This window comes from Syngnathoides biaculeatus, chromosome 11, assembly GCF_019802595.1.
Source record: "Syngnathoides biaculeatus isolate LvHL_M chromosome 11, ASM1980259v1, whole genome shotgun sequence".
Classification (NCBI taxonomy): Eukaryota; Metazoa; Chordata; class Actinopteri; order Syngnathiformes; family Syngnathidae; genus Syngnathoides; species Syngnathoides biaculeatus.
In genome coordinates this window covers 12,328,621-12,350,899 of record NC_084650.1, presented here as the reverse complement: position 1 = coordinate 12,350,899, position 22,279 = coordinate 12,328,621, and the positions used below count along the sequence as shown (strand labels likewise).

The 22,279-nt window shown below is 42.0% G+C and overlaps 2 protein-coding genes across 4 annotated transcripts; one reads left to right on the top strand and one right to left on the bottom strand.

Annotated features, from left to right (window-relative positions):
* Positions 1-1,674: 1,674 nt before the first annotated feature.
* gpr101 (G protein-coupled receptor 101) lies at positions 1,675-2,994 on the top strand. The gene has a single exon (XM_061835579.1). It carries the CDS (start codon positions 1,675-1,677, stop codon positions 2,992-2,994), a length of 1,320 nt encoding a protein of 439 aa, XP_061691563.1.
* Positions 2,995-7,137: 4,143 nt separating this feature from the next.
* On the bottom strand, positions 7,138-22,216 carry tm9sf5 (transmembrane 9 superfamily protein member 5). Of its 3 annotated transcripts, none has more exons than XM_061834466.1 (18): positions 22,193-22,216; positions 19,230-19,297; positions 19,058-19,151; positions 18,823-18,950; positions 18,579-18,708; positions 17,766-17,893; positions 16,843-16,957; positions 16,675-16,754; positions 16,489-16,594; positions 14,439-14,489; positions 14,000-14,132; positions 12,930-13,049; positions 12,785-12,842; positions 12,536-12,695; positions 11,257-11,408; positions 11,063-11,174; positions 9,908-10,079; positions 7,138-7,784 (listed from the first exon to the last, which is right to left on the bottom strand). In XM_061834466.1, exons 1-18 carry the CDS (start codon positions 22,196-22,198, stop codon positions 7,717-7,719), a joined length of 1,881 nt encoding a protein of 626 aa, XP_061690450.1. In that variant the 5' UTR covers positions 22,199-22,216; the 3' UTR covers positions 7,138-7,716. The 3 variants fall into 3 exon arrangements, with proteins under 3 accessions (XP_061690450.1, XP_061690448.1, XP_061690449.1); XM_061834464.1 differs by lacking the exon at positions 22,193-22,216 and adding an exon at positions 20,998-21,363; XM_061834465.1 differs by lacking the exons at positions 14,439-14,489; positions 22,193-22,216 and adding an exon at positions 20,998-21,362.
* Positions 22,217-22,279: the final 63 nt, after the last annotated feature.

Genomic DNA, 22,279 nt, shown 5'->3' with positions numbered 1-22,279 from the left:
GTGTAAAGCGTGCAAGGAGAGACAGAAAGGAGGGGGTGGATGCTGGATGATGGGAGGGGGCTGGTGACAAATTTCCAGCGGGTCCTCGCCGCTCGCGTCGTTGCAGGTGTCCTCGCTCGTGGATGCGCAGGGGACGCGTGACACCTCGGCGACGGCCGTTAAGTCGGCAAAGCGGATCCGATCTGAAATATTTGATGAGGCGTGAAATCCGGAAGAGGGAAAGGCTGTGCTCGTCTGGATGAGAGACCCCCCGCAGCGGGGAAGACGCGCGGCATCTGCTCGCTGCCATCGACCGGAGCTCCGAAATGGAGGCGGGGGAGGTTGAGGAAGGAGGTCGGGGGATGAGCGGGGAGGGGGGGGGGGGGCGGAATGAGGAGAACCGAGCCATCTAGCCCGAACCGAGGGCTCCGCCGTCATATTTGAGGGGGGATGAAGACGTTTTTTTTTTAATGCATGTGCGCGTTGCAGCGTCCATTGTGGACGTTTGCGTGAGCGATGCTGCAGATGTGAGTTCCAACGAGGCCCTTTTGCATCTGGATACTGCTACACGGACTATTCGGACTATTTTTTTTTTTTAGCTCCCCACTCCTGGTTCCTGCTGATATTGGTTTCGGGGCAAGGGATCACCCTGGACCGATTACCTGCCAATCACAGGAATGAATACCAGACATTCACACCCATCACTGCAGTTTCAGGGAACCGAGTATAAACGTGTCATTTCTTATACGGATCAGAACCCAGTGAAAAGGCCGGAAGGATCTGGATGCCAGGGATTGTCCTATGGCTCGAGTGTGTTGAACTCATATTAAAACAGTTTTTATTACTTATATATGCTGATTATATGCTGATTCCTACTGACTTTGGATCAGCCTGGACCCATTGCCTGTAATTTACGGGAGTAGAGACCAGACATTCCCACCTGAGTGGAGTTTTACGGAACAACCGACAACGTAAACTTTCATACGAATGTTGACAAAATGATCGGAACTGAGTGAAAATGCTGTTCACGTCGACCGTTGCATGTACGATCTACAATGAGGCCATTACCAGGACCAACAACGACTCTTCTCACGTTATGCGGATGTAGACGATAGAACTGATGTTCAGACATCATTTTGTGAGGTCAAGACTGGTTCTGGCCGAGTGGAAGAACGAGGCGCGGGATCACCCTGGACTCATCCCCGTTTGCGTCACACAACGGACAAGACCCTAAATCATACAAGCAGAGTTTTGGGCTTTGTTTAAATGGCAACGACAGAAGCAAAATGTTTGGAGGACAGGGGTTGACGAACATTTCTCCATTCACCCCAAAAACGGAATTTTTGAATCGCCTTCACGGATGAAGGTTTTACCGTCCGAAACACAAACACTGATCTGGTTGTTTTTGTTGTCATGTATTCTCATTTCCTCAGACAACCAAATTTAACCGTCTGCACTGAAACAAGAACACAGTCAGTTTCAAATGTTCTCATTTCATTCTCAGGCAAACAGCTGATCGTGTCCGGCTGACCACTTAACATGTTATTTGACTGTGAGATGAATTGTGTGAAGGCATCCCAACGCACAACCCCAAAACCTTCTCCGTCTGCCTTGAATTGAAATGTCTCCCGCGTTATTCCCCATGAATTGACTGGGCCAGACAGGACAAAACGGGCAGGCAGGCTGACGCCAAGGATGCCATGCTCTCAGGCGCCCAGCCTTGGCCCCAATGTAACCGACGCCCAAAGGGATTCGGGCATTCCTGGCCGAGATCCGTTGTGGAGCTCGGCAACCAACAGCGTTCTCAAGATTGTGCTGATATCTGTGATCGTTTGCATTTCCTTGTTTGGGAATGTGGTAGTGCTGCTGGTTTTCCAGAGGAAGCCGCAGCTCCTGCACGTGGCCAACCGCTTCGTCCTCAACCTCCTGTTGGCTGACCTTCTCCAGACCGTGCTGGTCATGCCCTTTGCCATCGCGGCCACTGTGCCGGGAGTTTGGCCACTAGATGCCAGATTGTGTCAGGCGTTGGTGGTGCTCATGCACCTCTTCGCATTTACCAGCGTCAACACCATCATCGTTGTCTCCGTGGACCGCTACCTGGCCATTATCCATCCTCTGTCCTACCCCACCCGGATGACGCCTCACCTGGGCACCAACCTGATCATCTGCACCTGGGTGTTTAGCTTCCTCCAGAGTACGCCGCCCCTGTACGGATGGGGCACCATCGATTTCAACCACTATCACAAGATGTGCTCGGTGGTGTGGTCCTACAGCCTGTCCTACTCCGTTGTGGTAGCCACCTTCTCCTTCTGGCTCCCGGTTCTCGTCATGGTCGGGTGTTATTGGATGGTATTCCGGGCGGCTCGGAGGCAGAATGCCCTGGTGCACCCCATACAGACGCGATCCTACTCCCAGACCCGCCCTCAGGACTTGCAAGGACAGGGTAGCTCGGCGCCCCAGCAGGCGAGTTCACCGGATGCCCCTCCCTTGGCCAAGGGGTACCCGACACGTGTGAGGCACCGACGCTTCCACTACCACTGCAAGGCCGCACGCGTCGTCTTTGTGATCATGGCGTCTTATATCCTCAGTATGGGACCCTACAGCGTACTGAACACCATATCTATGAGCGCCAGAGCAGATGTGCCCCCCTGGCTGTCCTCTCTGGCCCTGGTACTCTTCTTCTTGCAGTGCTGCCTGCACCCGTACATCTACGGATACATGCACCGTAGCGTGCGGAAGGAATTCCTCGCTTTGCTCTGCGGGATGTTCTGCAAGCAGGGACAGAGCTCGGGCACCGAGAACTGCCACACCACGGCCGGGGAGGGCCGCGCCGGGACGCACCCTCACTTGCCCAGCCTGGCCGCCAAGGTCTTTCCACTGCAGACGTGGGAGGAGTGCACCACGTCGTCCTCGCCCACCTTTGAGAGGAGATCGAGGGATAGCCACAAGGAAACAACCACGACCAGCCTCAACTCAGATCGGGAGCCCGTTGCCCATGACAAACAGAGTACATAAAGAGGTCAGATGTTGGACCGGCGATGGCTTTACGTACACAGATGTATAATAGAACTACCTTGTACACACGACTCAAAAAGTTTTGGATATTTGGCTTTCACACGAAATTCGAGGAAGAACTTAAATTGCACGATAACTGTTCTGGTAAACTTGATTTGACTTTCTCTTAACTCTCTTAAATCCACGTCCAACTGTTTGCAGTGCTTCAAGATGTTCTCAGAGGGATCAGAGGGACCGACTGAGCTTAGAATGTCACACAGTGTCATCAGCAGCTTGCAACAAAGAGATCGCAAGAGTTCCAGAAAGGGATCATTCTCGGAGGATCGTCAATTCTGCCGTTCAGCTCCATGTCAAAGAACGGAAAGACGTGCAAAATGTCCGGAAATCTTCAAGTCCGACATGAACGTTCAAAAGTTGCAGAAATGTCAGGAAATTTCCCCTGAAAGCCAAATATCGCGGACATTTTGTGAGTTTTACATGTGTGAAAATATGAGCAAAGCCCTTTATTTTGAGGGTGTTAGTCCCACATTTAGCAGCACTGTACCATTGATTGGTAAGATCCTTTTCCCTTTGAGTTTAGAAACGCAACTTCCACTTTCGGGCTGTGGAAAATGTAAAGAGTGAAGAGTTAGCATGGAGTACAATCATTCAATCAAGCCTGATGTGGTACACGGCTTGTACATCAAGGGACAGAATTAGACTTTACTTGTCTATTTCTGCTTGTGTAAATACAGTTTAAAATGGGTACGTGGATACCAACAATCGGACCAAATCTGAGCAGCTTTTAGTTTTTGTTTTTTATTTGTTATCAAAATCAGAAAAAAAGACAGCTTTTCAGATGACCCTGAATGATTATCCTGAGGGATTATCTTGGTGTGGGGTGTGTTAAGAGGAATTTTTTTCCCCCTTTACCAAACTGCTCAAAAATGGTCAACCTTTTCAAATATTAACAAGGAAAAAATCCACATCTGCGTGGGCGACACCGAATTAAGATGAGTCACAGACCTTGTCATCGAGATGTAAAATGGAACAACAGCCCGTTTAAGAAGTGACCTGAAGCTCGATTCATTGTCCAAACCAGTTAAAACGTTAAAATCCAGCTCCCCGCTTCAGAGGGAGGGCATTTCTCGACAATTGCAAACAACTGCTATTCTGTTCAAGTACAGAATCTTGGACAGAGCAGAGTCCGTACTCTCCCGTACTCCTCACGTTTAGATTAAATCTGGTTGAGTGAGTGAAAAATTGCAATTCATCGCAAAACCTGTTTGATCGCGACTTTTAACAAACAAACAGAGAATCATTCATCGTCCCTGTCGACGCACACAATACACTTATCGCCCATAAAATAAAAGTTCATCATAGTTTGTTGTAACTCAAGCATAAAAAGAGAGTTGCTTACTTGTGTGGCACATGTAAGGGTTGATCTCTTGAGCTGACACCCCCGAAAAAAAGAAAAAAAAAAAAAAAATCACAAAATAAGGTTTAACTGATTTTGAAAACCACCGAAGAACAACATTTCAACAATACTTGTCAATCTTTACTTTTAGGTAGGATTTGAAGGAAATTAGGTCATTTTAAATGATAATTAATAATACAATCAATCAACAAACAGTATTAGCTGCAATCTGTTCTTTTTTTTTAGTGCTAATGAGGTAAAAAAAAGGGATATTTAAGAGAAATATGGGATGACTTCTTTGTATTATCACAAGATTGATACGAATGCACAACCCTTTACAATATCGAGTTAAACGGTCTGTTAGTGCAATATTATTGTTGGTTTTTAATGATATACAACATAAAATATGTATTTTTACTCAGCTGTCATGTCTCAACCTGTCAAGAGATTGTTGTGCTCGGTCAATACAAGAAGTCAAGAATTATTTTGGATAATTCGAAGCAGCAGTTGTATGTACAGTAACTCCCACAATTTAGTTTGGAAGCTTTTTTTTCTTCTTAAAAGGTGAAGCAGCGATGTAAGAAAATAATAATTTCCTTTTGTCATGTTCAAATACAAGTTAATGAGTGTTTATAGATGTAACTAATTGGCGGTTAGGAACCCGAGCCTGATTACCGCATCTATTTATTTACAGTGCCTTGACAAAGTACCCCTTGTTCACATTTTTCCACTTTACAACAACAAACCGTTTTTATCGAGGGTTTTTTATGTGATCGACCAACACAAAATAGCACATAACTTAATAAATGATTTTTTTTAAAGACAAATAAAAATCATGAAAATCTATTTGCCTCAGTACTTCGTAGAACCGCCTTTTGCTGCAATTACCGCTGCAAGTCTTTTGCTGTCTGTCGAAGTACAAATGCAACACCACACATTTTAAGATTTATATTTGCATGAATTGTTGGAAAAACTGAATTTTCACTGCACTTCACAAATATGTTCTACTTTATGCTGGTCTGTCACATAAAATCACACCCAAATACGTTCACGTTTGTGACAGTAATGTCACAAAAACTGAAAAGTTCAAGGAATATGGAGTTTTTCGAGGCACTGCAATCACTCATTTGAAGTGTCATTGAACACATGTACCGTAATGGATAGGTTTCCAATGACGTCAACACAGTCCTCGGATTCCCCTTAGACCAATCGGATAAATTAACGAAAGAAAAAACTTCACGCTTCACCTGTGTTCTCTGACCTCTGACATACAAGATAACGTAATTGGAAACCTATCCATTCCCGGCCTACAGAGCGCACCTGGTTACAAGCCTCACCGAGTACATTTGTAACGGAAATACCATTTGGTACATACATACGCCACAGCCGCAAGTGCCCACATTGAAACATGAAATATTTACAAAGAAAGACGGTACACAGAAAGTTTAATGCTAGCACGGTGTAACGATCGTGCTAACGCTAGCGCCGCATTAATGCTAGCGTACGGCGCTAGCGCTAACAGGTCCGGTTAAAATAAAACTTACCGGTAAACATCAGTGAGGCATGCCAGGAACACAGCAGCAACACGGTAGCACAGCACTAACGCTAGCGCAGCGCTAACAGGGCCTGCGAAAGTCACTTCCTCAGCACAGATATTCCACTGGTCTAATTCGTACCTTTTCCGCTCGAGTGCCCCCTTGCGGCCGTTACAAAAAAATGTACAAATTATCCACATCACGGCAGAGACCGCAGGGTTGAAAACGCGTGAAAAAAGTAAAAGATTGTAGGGCGGAATTTACGGTACATTAAGACGACCGACGTATTGTAGTTGTTTTGAAATGTGACTTAAAAGTGTATTTTTGTGGTTTTGTATTATTTCTACTACCACTAGAAAAAGTCGAGCAAGAGTGGAATATATTCATGGTTAATTGTTACATGTACTTTCATACATCTTCAAATAGATAAACATGCCAACTAAATTTGTTTCCTTGTTTCAGTAAGTTACAAATCACACACCTAAGTTAGCTCTCAAATTGCTTTTTTAAAACTTTGATGTACTCACAGCAGTGATGGCCTGTTATTAAAAAATTAAATGTGACATGCTCATAATGAACATCTGTGTAGTTGTTCATTTACGGTAGTACATTACACGGTTGTGATTCATAAAAGTTCAATTGGCTCCTAAGATAAAGGTTTATTATCGCTTATAAAGGACCGTACATATTGTATTTTTCACTAATTTGCGAATGTCAACATAATATCCCTCATTTCACACAACTATGACCAAAATGCAATTATTTCGTTAAATACTTGAGGGACAACAAGGATTTTCATCGCTATTGTGCAAAATTAGCATTTTGCTCATGTGGAAGAAAAGAAGACCAATTTAAACTCCTCATTTCCAAACCAGACCAAAAACTGGAAAATATGTAATGTATCCGTAGTCGAGTATACATTCAAGAGGCGTATACAAAGCACGATGTATTAATTTTATATATTTGCAAAACATATCACCGTGGGTGACAACCCCCCCCCCCTTTTCCCCGTCCCGACTGAAGCAAACAGTGTGGGAAACAAAAGTAGTTAAGTGAATTCAGACGATTCTCATTTGAATTAATTAAACATTGAATTAAAAGATCCTCCATTTTGGAACATGCTGCCGCTTGACCGGCAGAAATCTATGATGCAGACTTGCTCTTTCCTTTGATCCAAGGAAAGCAGATAAATACATTGAAAACAAGGCCATGTATCAGCAAAAATGGAAGTGTTTTTTATATGCGCTCTCAACTACAGTATAGGCGGATATAGTTCAGGATTTAAAGCCCTAAAATGACAACAGAAAGTAAGCATTCGTTCCTTCACTCTGTCTATACAATATATGTACAAGCAGGGTTTTTTTCTTCCTCCAATCATCAGTACAGAGGGGGGGAAAAAAAAAAATAAGGACCCAAAACATTTAGCCGGAAGGGGACAGAAAATGAAAATAACGTCTATGCAAGACAATGCCATGAAAAGAAGCATTTCCTTTTTTTTTTTAAATTCCACTCGAGAAAAAAAAAAAAAAGTTCACAATGACAACGAGGACCCAAGTTAATTTATAATGGTGCCACTCCAAATATTAAAAGTCAAGAGTGAACGCGATTGAAAATTATTGAAGGACAGAGGTTTAAAGCATACACACACACAAAAAAAAAGAAAAAAAAAAGGACGGGCTCGGCCCTTGGGGGTCTTGTCGTGATGAATGACGGTTTCACTTCTGGTCCTTTCAAACGTGGCGTCACCGCGTGGACAGCCACAACAGTCTCTCCCGCTCTCTCTTCCGTCTTCTAGTCCACCTTGACTACACTGTAGATCTTATTTACAAACCAGAAGCACGCAAAGAAGCCGATGGTTCCTGAGGAGGAAAACAAATATTGAAAAGAAATCAAAACACAGCAACGTGCGGCAGCAGGACGTGAGAAGAGAAAACACAATCAAGCGCTCCAGCAAGGTGGAGATTTACTTATGAGGATGATGAGGTGAGTGGGAAATGTTAAATAGGATTTTCTATGCTCAGGTGCAAAATCTGAATCTAAAATCTGCTTCTAACAAAAAAAAAATAATAATAATTTCATATTTCTTCCCCACAAATTGATACTATTGGTCCATTCCCACATTGTTTCTTTGTTAGGCATTATTAAAAATGGATAGCTAAAGTGTGTGTTTATACACAGGGTGCCCCCCCCCAAAAAAATTATAGACAGACAGACAGACAGATAGACAGATAGATAGACAGATAAGAGTACAGTGAGTACTCCGCCTCCTGCCCGATGAGAGCTGAGATTGGCTACAGCACTACCGTGACTCTCGTGAGGATAAGTGGCTCAGATAATGGATGGATTGTCGGACGGATAGATGCACATGCATATGAAGAGTTTGTTTTCAAAACGAGACATAAGCATTTTTTTCAGATTTACGAAACTCGCACCAAAATTATCCAGCTCCGAATGGATAATTTTGGTGCGAGTTTCGTAAATCTGAAAAAAAATGCCTATGTCTCGTTTTGAAAACAAACTCTTCATATATAAACAATGAATATAATCACAAAAAAAAATGTGCTCTGCTCTTCGGAGATACTGTATCTAAAACTTTTGCAAATTTCCAAATAAAACGATACACATTCAACTAACTCACGCTTTTTTTTTCCTTTTTAGTCATTTGCTAACGTTTAAGAAGAAGTCACTTATCTCTCTGTGAGCTTTAAAAGCGTGAATTATGCAGAGATCAAAGTTGAGGACGGGATGAAAAAGATAAAATAGACATTGAAAAATGGGGAAGATTAGCATTATTTAGCCGCAGAGTGGAAGCATGGAAGGAAAGCGATGTTTTGGCTTGGATTATTCCCCTGCGATAATCTTTTGACATCTAACCCCCCACCCCTGGCAACTTGCAGCTCAGTCTCAAAATAATGTCAACATGTAACTTTATTTTAATCTGGACCTACAAGTGATGCTGGTGAAGCAAATCAGCTTCCATAACGAGACGTGAAGTTGCTGAGACGATAAATTCTCGGAGAGCGATAAAGAAGAGCCGTGTGCACGCCAATTAGCTACGATTACTCTGCAAACCTCAAACCTCGTGTATGTGACTCTGTCTTAAACTACCGTATTTTCCGCACTATAAGGCGCACCGCAGTATAAGGTGCACCTTCAATGAATGTCTTACCCTAAAACTTTTTTCATACATAAGGCACACCGCAGTATAAGGCGCATGGAATAGAGCCTACAGTAAAGGCTGGGGTTACGTTACACATCCATTAGATGGAGCTGCACTCAAGGCTCAATAGTGATCCATATATAAAGCGCACCCAATTATAAGGCGCACCGTCGGCTTTTGAGAAAATTAAAAGGCTTTTAGGTGCGCCTTATAGTGCGGAAAATACGGTACTATCGATAGCAACAAAGGTAATCCTTTGTAGACATCATTGAGACAGTTTTATAGGATTTTTTTGAAAGTCCTGAAAATATAAGTATTAATTGCAAATTACTTGAAATCTACAGAACTACAGGTTTAAAAACGGCTCCTTTTGTGAATGGAGGAACGCTAGCGACCCCGCTAGACAGTCAGTGAATAAAAAAAAAAAAAACTTTGCCAACCCGTATTCTTTGATCGAGCCCTGGATGGAAAATTGACGTGGATTTTATTGCATCATGGGTTTTTACCAGCACTGACTCAATAAAGAGCAAACACTGTTTCACAAGTACGATAACTATTTCCTAGTTTATTCAAGACCAGGATGAAATACCTGATACCACATTTGGACTTTGGCAAACACACGCTGCTGTGAGGGATCACCAGCTTTGCCGCAAGAAATCCAATTTCACTCAATCCGGTAATTATGATTTACTTGCATCAAATCTCTCTATCTATGTTCATCTCTCATCCATCTCAAATGTTCTTTCAAAAGAAGGTGCAATTGAACTGTCAAGCCACCTCGTGCTATTCATAAAACGGAACAACAGAGGACAGAAGGCTCACCTGTGAAGAGGAAGAAGATGAGCACCATGATCATGGTGTATCCGAAGTAGAGGAAGGTGCTGGCCGCACCGATGATCTGCAGCTTGGAGAAGAAATAGTGCACGGCGTAGATGAACAGATAGACCGCAGTGAAGCCGCTGGTCAGGAAGGAGCGCCACCACCAGTGGTAGTCCTGCACATGCGGATGTCAAGTCAGGAAAACAAAATTATGCGTTCGGTACAGTTAAGGTATTTATTTAAAAAAAAAAAAAATCTTTAAGGATGTATTTATTTTCTAATTGTCGATCTCACTCAACAATCCAGTTGATTTATTGTAAATAAAATTAGGAATACTAATAAACAATTACAGAAATACCTTTTACAAAGTATTAAAATTGTTTATTTAAAATATTTATAATGGCGTTTTAAATTTTGACTTAAACACTTTTTATTTAAAACAAAACCTATATATTAGAACAAAATGTGAAATGTAAAATTGCTTGGGTTTTTTTGTTTACATTCCAATTTCCACGTCATTTATGCTTGTACTAGCATAATTTGAAAATGTAAAAGTATTGATGTACATTTAACAGTTATTAACTTCATTAAGCAATTGGTGAATTACCGGTAACGATAATTACATTTTAAATATAAAAACAATCATTGGCTACACAAAATTTTTTTAAACATTTGTCTTTAACAAGTGCTCAGTAAGCTCCAGTAAAAGTCAAAGTTTTTTTTTTTTTTTTTCCCAAAAAAGGACAACATTTTATAAGATTGCTCAAATAGCTATTGGTTTGAAGTATAACATCAGAATATCTATGCTAGCTGCATTAGCCCGCCATGAAGGATTTTGCATTCTTTGTTAGCATTAAGCTAACCACCCTCGGTGATTCAAATAAATGTGTGATTTTATTTTTTTACATTTGTACAGTGGACTACAGCTGTGAGTGGCAATAATCAAATTGAAGGCTCATTTTGAAGAATTGTAATTGTTCACAACCTCCCAAATTGCTAACTGTTTTGAAGTTTGCTGGAACCATGTGGCAACTGTAATTTTTGCAAAAACGTCTTAAAGCTGAGCATCTACGCTTCAATCCCATCTTGATTGCTGTCATCATCAACCCTTTTGCACCATAATGCATGTGACAGCGTGGTACACTGGATTAAACGTACCTCAGCGCATAAGTGGAAGTAGCACAGCAGAATGGTGGCCTCGGAACAAGTGATGAGCAGAATGATGAACACCAGAAACAGGAAGCCGAACATGTAGTACATCTGATGAGACCTATCAAATGTAAAACATTTGACACGTAGCTCGTTTTAAAACGTCACAGATCCAGTGAGGATTTCCTCCCGTGCTTGCTTACCAAATGCTGTTGAGGATGAAGAAGAGCTGGATGAAGATACAGCCAAAGGGCAGGATGCCGCCCATGACGATGCCAGGGATGGGCTTGGTGAAAAATGACTGCTCGGGAATTTGACGAGGTATTTGGTTCGTTCTCACCGGTTGCTCAATTGCCTGCGTGGGTGTGAGAAGGGAAAATATGCAAATAAGCATGTGCAATTCGTGATAATGGGACCTGCAGTTTAATGGTGCTTGGGTTCCAAAATGTGCAATTTTAACAGAATTTCGGGAAACTTGGAAAATGTTGCAAGAAACTGGTGCATGCATCAAAGGAATACCGTAATTCCCTGACTACAAGCTGCGACTTTTTTTACATGCTTTCAACAGTGCGGCTTATGCGGTTAATTTGTGCATTTTTTTCTAATGGCCGCAAAGGGGCACTTGAGCAGAAAAGGTAAGAATGAAACCGGTGGAACATATGTGCCGAAGGAAGTGACTTTTACCGGCCGTGTTAGCATTGTGCTAGCGTGTGTTACTGGCGTGTCTCAGTGATATTTACCGGTAAGTTTTATTTTAACCGGCCCTGTTAGCCCAGCGCTAATGCTAGTGCTAACCCTACCGCCGCGCTAGTGTTACACTCTTTCTGTGTACAGTCTTTCTTTGTAAAAACCTCTTGTTTCAATGTGGGCACTTGCGGCTTTTACACAGCTGCGGCGTATGTATGCACCAAATGCTATTTCCTTTACAAATGCACTCGGTGAGGCTTGTAACCAGGTGCGATCTGTAGGCCGGGAATTACGGTAATCGTTATTTTGACTTTGGCAACACAACGCGTCACATACATTTGACTGTTTTGACATTTGTCAGACTAATGTTTTATTTTATTTATACCGCGGACAGAGCCATGTCAAATATAAAATATTGCTTTGGTGGTATCTTGTGGCCAATGAACTGAATTGAGAGGAGGAGTTTCATCTAACCAAGCCAGAGCCTTTTCTGAAAGGAAAACACAAATAGGGAAAAAAAAAAAGTTTTTCGTCGTGATCGTCTATCATTGCATCTATATATGCAAATATAAAACTTTGTATGTTGGATTTAATTACTTGTGGATTTTCATGATTGGCAGTGAGGGTGCAAAGCATTATGTTCACATCTTCTTTAGCTTCCAGACTTTTACGATTGTGACAGTTTGACCCTGGAACTGATCATCTATTTTCTAAAATGAACAAGTGTCATCAAACACCATTTCAGAATTGTTGTTCAATCTGAGAGAGTCCATGATAGTTAAAACAGATACATACAGGCTTCTTGAATCCAAAGTAGGCACCGATGAATGTAAGCGGCACAGAAATTCCAAACCACAGAGCCAGGATTGCCACAAGGGTCCCGAAGGGGATGGCTGCTGAGGACCCCTCCACCCAAAGGATCAGGTTCATCAGGAAGAAGTCAGCAAACACAATACTGGAGATAAAGGGGAGGCGAGGGAATGCTGACACAAGGACAGTCAAGGATGAAAACACAGAGAAACTATTTTGGGTGAGGAAACAAACCCCGGACACAGGAGCGCCGTCAACAGGACGTTGGTCTTCCACTTTTCTCCTCCGAAAGCTGAAATCAAAGTAAGAGTAGCAGGACATCACGACCAGAAGGAATGCAGAATCACGTTTTTGTCAAATTTGTCGTCAGCCCTCTCACTTTTGTAAAGGCGTGCCGACACGTATCCGGCAGGTGTGCCCAGCAGGACCCAGAGGACCACGGCGCATGTCATGAGAGCGCCCCTGTTGGCCGGGGACAGGAAGCCCAGGCAGGCCAGGACTACAGAGGGAGAAGAGCTCATCACTGGAAGTGTGCAAAGTTGTCAGAAACTGATACTGGAAGTGTAAAAGCGGGACGAAGTATGACTATCAAGGTAGTGGTGAATTCCATCCAGCCGTGTCCTCATGCCAAAGGATTTATTTATTTATTGATTTAATAGGCCCATCTCAGATAATGTTTATGCAGCAAAACCAGTGACGGTCAAAAAGTTGAATGAAATCAGAAGACAATGTCTCACAATTCCATCACACCCGTCAGAATCTACACCCTCTCACTTGTTCTCATCCATTTTCTGTAATTTGCTTTTAAATTGCCGCATTTTGGCCACTATAAGGCGCACGGCATTATAAGGCGCATCGTCAATGAATGACCTGTTTTAAGACTTTTTTTTCCCCATATATAAGGCATAACGCATTATACGGCGCATAGAATAGACGGTACAGTCGAGGCTGGGGTTACGTTATCCATTCATTAGATGGAGCTGCACTAAAGGCTCAATATCGATCCATATATAAGGCACACAGTCAGCTTTGGAGAAATTTAAAGGCTTTTAGGTGCGCCTTATAGTGTGGAAAATATGGTATATAAAACTTAACTGGGACGGCGTTAGACGCTCACGTATTTGTTGCAGGGCTTGATTCCTAACGCCCAGGAATACTGGTGAACATTGTATTAATGGCCGATCACAGTGAGTAAATTTTTTTTTCCCCAATGGACCTTTTGTATTGATGCTCAATTTTAATTAACAGTATCAGATGGGCGCAATTGGACAACAGCGGCTCTACTTTACACAAGTCAGTGGCTTCTACTAACACCTCACACACACTATATTTCTGGTTCTGCCCGTTGACTTTATAAAATCAAATTTTAAACCATGTTAAAGTCTTGCACAATTTTGGCCTCCCATTCCGGTTATGCCTGAAATTCGTCTCACTATTGTGCAATCTTACAGAGTGTGATGAAGGTCATGATGAAGATCTGCGTGCCCTGTCCGAGGAATATGGAGAGCAGCATTCCTTTCCTGGGCGGGCGGAACACATCGCCGTGCACCTGCTTCCAACCAGACTCCTCCTGCGCGTCTTCCTGTAAGAGTTTGCAAAAGCATGTTGGGATATTGTCAGACTACTTCACACACACAAAGCTGACGTTGAACCAGCCACCACGGAGTGAATTGTATCTGGCGGCTCGAAACTTGCCAGCAAAGCAACAAAAAGTGAACACTGAGAACAAAAGCTGTAAAATTTGGTGTGATATGAGTCCAATCAATTTGTAATTTATTCTTCTGTAGTCACACCACATTTTACATTCCTCTCAAGCGTGTGCTTGTGCTTCAATGTCACCCAAACCCCTGATTGAAGGACCACAATGTTTGCTTTTGAGCAGGCTTACATAAACGGGAGTTGATTTCAGCACGGTGGATGGAAGCTTTATCAAGTCTGCCTGTGAAATGTGACAACATGTTCAGACTCAAAGCATTTCACTCGGCGGAATCCACCGAGACTGGAGGGTGCCGCCACCTCCAAGAGATGAATCAGTTTTATATTTCAGAGAAGCGGCCAATTCAAGGCCACCACCGCCAACCGATAAAATCGTTTAAAATGTAACGAGTCTCTGCTTCCGTGTTTGGTCGTTCAAATGTCCAGCGTCATGACAGCAAACCTAAAAAACAAACCTATGTTCTAAAAAAAAAAAAAAAAAAAAAAAAAAAACCCGCCTTTATCTGCATTTGTCTTTTACACAAAACACAGCAAGTAGTGGGGCTATCATACTGTACACATTCATGCAATAACAGCTTCCTGCGATCAGATATAATTCTACGTGACAAAACAACAGTGCCAGTGTCTGGTGTGAAACTAAATGGTACTCCAACTGAAGAGTGCCCTCGCCAGTATTTTAAGGTACGAGGGCTCACTCGGCCACTTTTTTGCCTCGATTTGTGAGGACAAAAAGTTGATTTCAGGAGCCTTAGGACAAAAGTTATGGGTTTGCTATAACGTAAAAAGATGAATGGATTGACCCACCCAACCTGTAGAAATTCACTTTCAGAGCGATTGGTCTGAATGGGTCTAAGTTCTGTATTTTCAAAATTCTGTCAAGAACATTAATGCTGGACTGTTATTGTAGTACATTATATATACACACACACACAGGTAAATACTTTTTTTAATAGACTTGGTCTGCTCACAAGCAATCCTGGGGTGTAATCATCATCATCTATGATATTTAAAACACGGTGTTTTTTTTTTTTGCGTTGGCTTGCTTCGTTAAAGTTGATCGCGTCTAATGCCTTCTTGCAGAGGACAGTCACCTGAGCGAAATGATTGATTTCCACAAGTCGGGTGAGCTGTTTGTTCAATTGATTACATCGGTCACCTTTGAAAACTGTTCAAAAGATGATGTAGGAGGAGTTTTGTTGAGAATTTTTTGTATGAGAGGGTTAGAAATGATGATCTGACGGGCTCAGATGATTGTCAACACAGCCAACATGGCGTTGAATGCTTGGGAAAAATCATGTTGGGACTATGCCGTTACACAATCTTTTGTTTTGTGGTATTAAAGGCTTCAGTATGGGCAAGGGGCTCGGCTGACGGCGACTTTGATATTGCAAACGATGTCTTCTTACCATTTTAATACACGTCTGCAGAACATTTTAGTGATTTTTTCGAGCAATTAAATTAGTGACTGAATGTCATTTTTGTTGCGTTTATGTGAGTGAGCAAGAGCAACACTATACAATGGTTTGGGTTGATGAGGCAGTGATGAGGATAGCTGTCATCTTTTACTATTTTAATTAATGACACTAATTAATAAGCAGTTTTTCAGCATATCGAATAAGGGTTTCAACATTTTAGGTGCTTGTTCTCTTTGTGCGATAGTACAAGAGTGTATGATAGCAATAAGATCTAACACTAACTTAAATTCAGTTTTGGGTAACTCGTAAATATTGTCATTTAAAAATAGTTATATTTATCATGACTATTTCCTCAAAAGTTATCATTTTCAAGGAATGGACAACAAGAATTTCGTACACTTTATAATATATAGTACATTCGTTTTTCCACACTAGCTATGAACTATCTATTTTTTTCCTGAAAAAGTTGTCATTTTGGAGATGGGGGGGGGGTGCGTGCCTAACAATAAGAGGATCTACAATATGACTAAACACTCCTACTTTATCCATTTTTCCACATCGGCTGTGCAGTGAATTTGGTTTTCACAGCCGCCGATGACGCCACGGCCAGATGCGAGTTGCCGTGGCAATTTTGACGATGAAAAAGGAGCGACTGTTTACAAATTGCTCCAAAATGTTTTTAACCCATACGTCCTTTTACTCAAGACTCGGACCTTGGAGCACTTGTAAGTCAAGGCACCACTGTACTACTATCCCGACCCTATGAGTAATATGTGTGTACATGCGTAGTGCGGATGATCCTCGTACCTGGTCCACCTGGTTGTATCTGGCGATATCCTTGTGCAGTGTTCTCAGCATGATCATGGCCACCATCCCAGACAGGAAGAGCACGATGACTAAGGAGTTCATGATGCTACAATCAAATGACAAGAATATGCGTGAAGAAACTCCAACACAGGTGTTTAAACATGAATATGAAATACATGCTCCTACCTAAACCACTGGATGTTTGTGTGTGGCATAGAGACCAGGATGTAGTCCCACCGGGAAGCCCACTTGATCGTATTGTTTTTCTGGTGAAATGAGATTCAATGTTCCATAAAAGTAACACACGTTCACAATGTTTGGAGGGAAAAACAGAAATGGAGTCCAAAGACTTACCTCAAATGTGACAGAGTAGGTATAAACGATCGACAGGTCATTGTTAAACTGGCTCGGCACTTCCATCGGGGTGGTACTTTCGCAGTTTGGGTTCTTCTCATCTGCGTGGTTGATACTATTAAGGGGGGAGGAAAATACAAAATTTGCCTGAATACGTTTCTACCAGACTGAATTATGGGTTACGACAACCAACCTGCAAAGGCAAAGTATTTAATACTGTACAGTGAAGCAGAACATGAGAAAAACAACCAAAATTGTCGGGAAAAATGTTAATCGAAACAGATAAAAAAACCGTGCTTCAAAAGTCACACCACTTTCTCCATGCTGTTTGTTTTCAATGCATAATAACTGCCAAAATCTCCTGCTGTAGTCACACTGAACTCACTTTGCCGCCACCTCTCCTATTGGATGGACTGCGGGACCGAGTAACCCACCGTGTGTCGCTGGACATCGCAGCGCCGTGTCACAGCAGCACATGCACAATAAATGGGTTGCTCGACGGTGTATTGGGCTGTGCTTCGCGCAAGGTGAAAAGGCCTTTAAGTCAGTTGCGTTTTGGCACAAGCAGTAATGTCCTTCTTTTTTATTAAGGGCACATGTGAGTAAACAACTTATTGTTAGGAAGCTTTAATATTGCACAGTTAACTTTTTTCTAAGAAAAGCATAATGCATTAAATTAGACGCCACTAATTAAGTTAAACTACACGTTTATGACTGTTTAGCAGGTCAAAATGTTGTTTCAATCTTTTCTTCCAGTTGATATATGTTTTGAGATGGCTTTGATTTCATTCTGGAGAAGCTTATTTTGATTTACTACAGTGGTAAATTCTTCCGCAGTTGAACAAATTGGCATCGTTGTCCCAGAATGGGTTGCGTCGGCCCTTTAATATTTCAAAGTATATCTAACAGCAGTCAATGTTTACCTCCTCGGCTCCACTCTGGCAGCAACGAGCCGAGCGCCTGTCCAGCCGTCATCATCTCCATTGTGGTAAATGATCTTTATGTCAACGTGATTGAAGACGTAAAATGTATTCTGCTTGTGGAACTCGGCCTGGGGAAAAACATTTATGAGATTGGACACGTGAAAATACTTCAAGACATGGCATTAAACAATATTTTCAGGTGTCAGCTTTGATTGCGAATTATATTATGACACGTGCCGGTGTGATGGCCAGAGCGCTCCCGGTGCTGAAAAGTCTCGTTGTGATTAATGCGCACGCGGGTATATTAATGCGCATATATTTTGTAAACTTCCGGCCAGTCTGAAATGTCTACACCCATGCTTCAACATGTGCCATTTGACGACTTGTTCGCTATCGACGTCCCACAAAGATGAACACAGTGAACATACATATATGTGTATATCTTTTTCATCAACTTTTGTTGTAATGTTAGGTCAGGGTTAGGTTATAACGTATGTTAGCTCGCTCAATGTAGAAGAAGGGGAACTGTGAGACTGGGGGATTTCCCAGTAAGTGCTACTGCTACGTACCCAGAGTTCCCCTGATAGTAACACACGTGCATTAATCACAAGGAAGACTTTTTAGCACGGGGGAGCGCTCACACCGTCAAGTGGTTAAACCACAGCCACATGTGACTATAAACCTGGCCAGCAGGTGGTTCTGTGAGCCCATGAAGTTTCAACAAGTGAAGGTACGATACGAGACTTCATTGCATCATCACTACGATATACCAATCTAAAAAAAACCCAACAAAATACATCTAAAATTGCTCACATTAATAACGCAAGCATCCTTGGGTCGGCCATCTGAAGTAACGAAGCAGCCGATGGGGAAGCCGGGGTTGCAGTATTGCCGTTTTTCTTCCACGTCATAGCACCACGTGACTGGCATGTTGTCAATGATCCTGAAACAACAAAGCACGAGCCACTCAAAATACCAAACCTTTTTTTTTTTTTTTTTTTTTTTAAATCACCGAAAGTCAGCAAACACAGTGCTGTTAAACTGCGACTGAACAAACCAGTGATGCTGATAGTTGAGCTGCATTCCCATTTTGATGAAATCCAGTCGAGCCGTGTCCTCTTGGCTGTCCTTCTTGTACGTTTTTGTGCACACCGCCTTACACTTGACATCTTCTTTGAAGTTGAACTGCAAAGAGAGGGTATGCCACACATGATGAGAGACAAGTGAGATTAAAAGGTGTCGAAAATGAGGAACAAGAGTTTAAAAGGTTTATGTTTTGGGGCGACAAGGACCTTGTATGGCGAGGACTCGATACGTTCCCCAAACAACACCTGTCCGAGATTTTCCGAAGGCCTCATTTCTTTGGCATCCTTGCAAAAGTCGAATCTTTTGACAAATGGATCACACACGATTAAGGCAGTGCTACGTCTTTGAACGACACGCGTTTAGAAACGTGTCACTTACACGTCATATTCATAAGGCAGGACAGACTCCACGGAATCCAGGCGATTGACAAACAGCTGTATCTGTGTCTGGAAGAAAGCAAAACATTTGTATGTATCGGGCCGGGGTAATGAAACAACAGTTGACAATTGAAGGGCAAGATTAGGTTGCCAAATGGTGCGAAAGGTTTTGTGGGAAATATTCAGTATTTTTCTAATCTTTATTTACAAAGTCTTGAAAGGCAAACAAAAAACAGGCCACCGAATTGTTAGAAATACAGCGCTGTGTAAAAGTACTGGCCCCTCATTCGAATCGTCTACATTTTCCCAACTTTCATTAGGAGCATCCAAAAACTGACAAAAATAAGTGCTTTTAAAATGTTTATTGCAGTTCTTAGGGGAAAAAAAGTATTCAAAGTCACCTGACCTTGTGTGTAAAAAGTAATTACCCTCCCTTATTAAATCATCAAGCAATCGTGGCTAATCACAATTTTTGGTTCCTTTGCACTGATCACACCCAAGCCTGATTACCTCCAGACCTTCAGTCTTCCCAATCAACCGATACTGCTATTTCTTCATCACATGAGGATAAATCCGAGAAACCGTAATCTGTAATCGAGCCTTTGTCGCGGCACGTTAACACCCGCGCACGTAGGTCATGTGACTCGCGAAAATGGCAGCGTCCCTGAAAATTCGTAATTGTCGATAAAAATCTTCTCTCAAACACTATTAAATGAGAGAGTATTTAACAACACATTGTCAAAATAGAGCACGTATTACAGGACATATTGGATACATTGTTAATGCAAACCAGTGAATACCCCTTTAAGGTGAGTGTTGATGACACAAAGGAGGAAGAGACTGGGCAAAAATGACATCCATGGCAGAGTTCCAATGCAAAGTTACAAAACAGCACTTTAAGTTCACTTGGGTTATATTTGTCTTTTTACATCTGTTTCATGATCTTAAATAAAGTGGGGAAACTATGCAAGAAAATGACAAAGAGGCCACTACTTTTCCACAGCACAGTAGCTTTGTCAGTGTTTGAATAATGTCATACTTTGTCCTATCAGAGGTTGCAAATGCATCGAGCGTAGCATTCGCACACCTGACTGAACAGTAACTGATGGAAATCCCAGACTGACACTGAGAACGAGACTGAGCCATAAAGACAGTTGATCATTGCACCAAAAGGCTTGCTGAATGATCTTCACCGTGCTGATATTCAAGTGTCGGTTAACTATGCAAAGTTCCCAAAACAAATTGAATTTGGTCAAATTAAAATGAATAAATACACATTGCATTTTTTTTCTCTTGCAGTGAGTATGACAGTTGTTCTGAAACTTTTCGTACCAAGTGCCACCTCATATACATCTAGCTCTCCAAGCACCATCCCCTTGATCAACAAACTACATCAGGGCAGTTGGGCTTTAGAGAGAATCGATTTGTTAAACAAGCCTTTGTAACATTATGCAGCGTCTTAACATGAACACTGCACTTTAATATAGTCATCAAAGTGAACCTTGTGATTACTTTAAAATACGTATTTGCACCATACGTGTACTTGCTAAAGAGTCATAAAACTCGAGAACTTCAGTGGATACACGAGCGCAATAAACAGCAATGACTGCTACACAATGCTCGTGCTGTTTGCAGGTTAGGGGCCTTAATGTAGCTAGCGTTAGCTAGCAAGGTAAACATTGATGACCAGAAGAGTTTAAAAGCGTCCAATTCGGCCAAGAACCCCGTTGTATAGCTGAAGAAACAACAACGTGATAGATTCTTCCTACCTGGCAATCGTCGCTACCTTTGCCCTCCTCGCAAAAACTAACTGGAGCTAAACCCGGAAGATAGAACGCCGAACACAAATGCGAATGAAATACTAAGAAAAGCAGCCAATAACCGAACGGAAACTCTATTCGCCTCCTCATTTTCTAACGAAGGTCGTCGATTTGCACCCCGTTGGCGTCAACTTCTTGTCCGGAGGGGGTTGGGGGGGGGGGGAGGCTGCACTGGCGGAACAAGGATTCGGGTGCTGGTCTCGACCGACTCGTAGCGACGACAGGTCAAGCTAGCTTCAATGTCCGCCTTCCTCTCCCAACAGTGAACACTATACAGTGACGTTTCACTAGGTCAGGAGGTTGGATCAGCACAGGAAATCAGCGTCACCGCATTCGTGTTAAAAAAAAAAAAAAAAAAACCTCCCTTGTCCAGAACTTTTGCATTCATTTTATAATCCTAGAGCACGTCAGTATTTTACATATTAGTATTTAATAGCACTGGTTTTAACTGCACGGGTCAAACGTTTTGGGTATATTCTTCCATCAGATTCTCACAATATGGGAGGAATTTTCAACAACAAAGCTCGTCTCAGGCCTGCCCAAAACTTTTCAATAAAATTGAGTTTAAGAATTTGTGACGGCCACTCCCAACAAATTATTGAGTTTGGTATCCTTATGCTACGTTACAGGGCATCTAGAAATTTCACTGAAAGATGCGTAAAATTTGTGCAAGTCGAGAATTTTCTTCCTGAAATATTAAATGATTTCTTTTGGGTTTTCTTAGGAGGTTTATACGAATATTTTTTTTTCGTTTTGTCTTTGGTGCATAGTTCAAATGTAGCCAAAAATGTCTCTAATAGACAAAATCTGTGTTTTCTCAATTTAAAGGCATAATAATTTTAATGAATGGAAACACCTGACATTTTTCATTCAATTTTTCCGTCTATAATCGAAAAATCTGTACAATCAACTGAAGATGTTTTTCGTCTTTAAGCCCCCACCTATAATAATAATAAGAAGAAGAAACAACTGAAATGTTGAAGTGTACGCAATATTTTATAACAGGGATCTGAATTAACAAGTCACATTCAAATGTATTAAATTCACACAGATCAGCAGATCTCGGGATAGAAGGTAGGAAGCACATTTTCTGGCCAACAAATAATCAGGTTTTCATGAACGATGCTACATAACACTCACTTACACTCATATGCACGACCACTGCAAGGCACCCAAAATACACAAAATAAAAACCAATAAAAAATATTGCTTTTCTATGCATTTCTGCTCT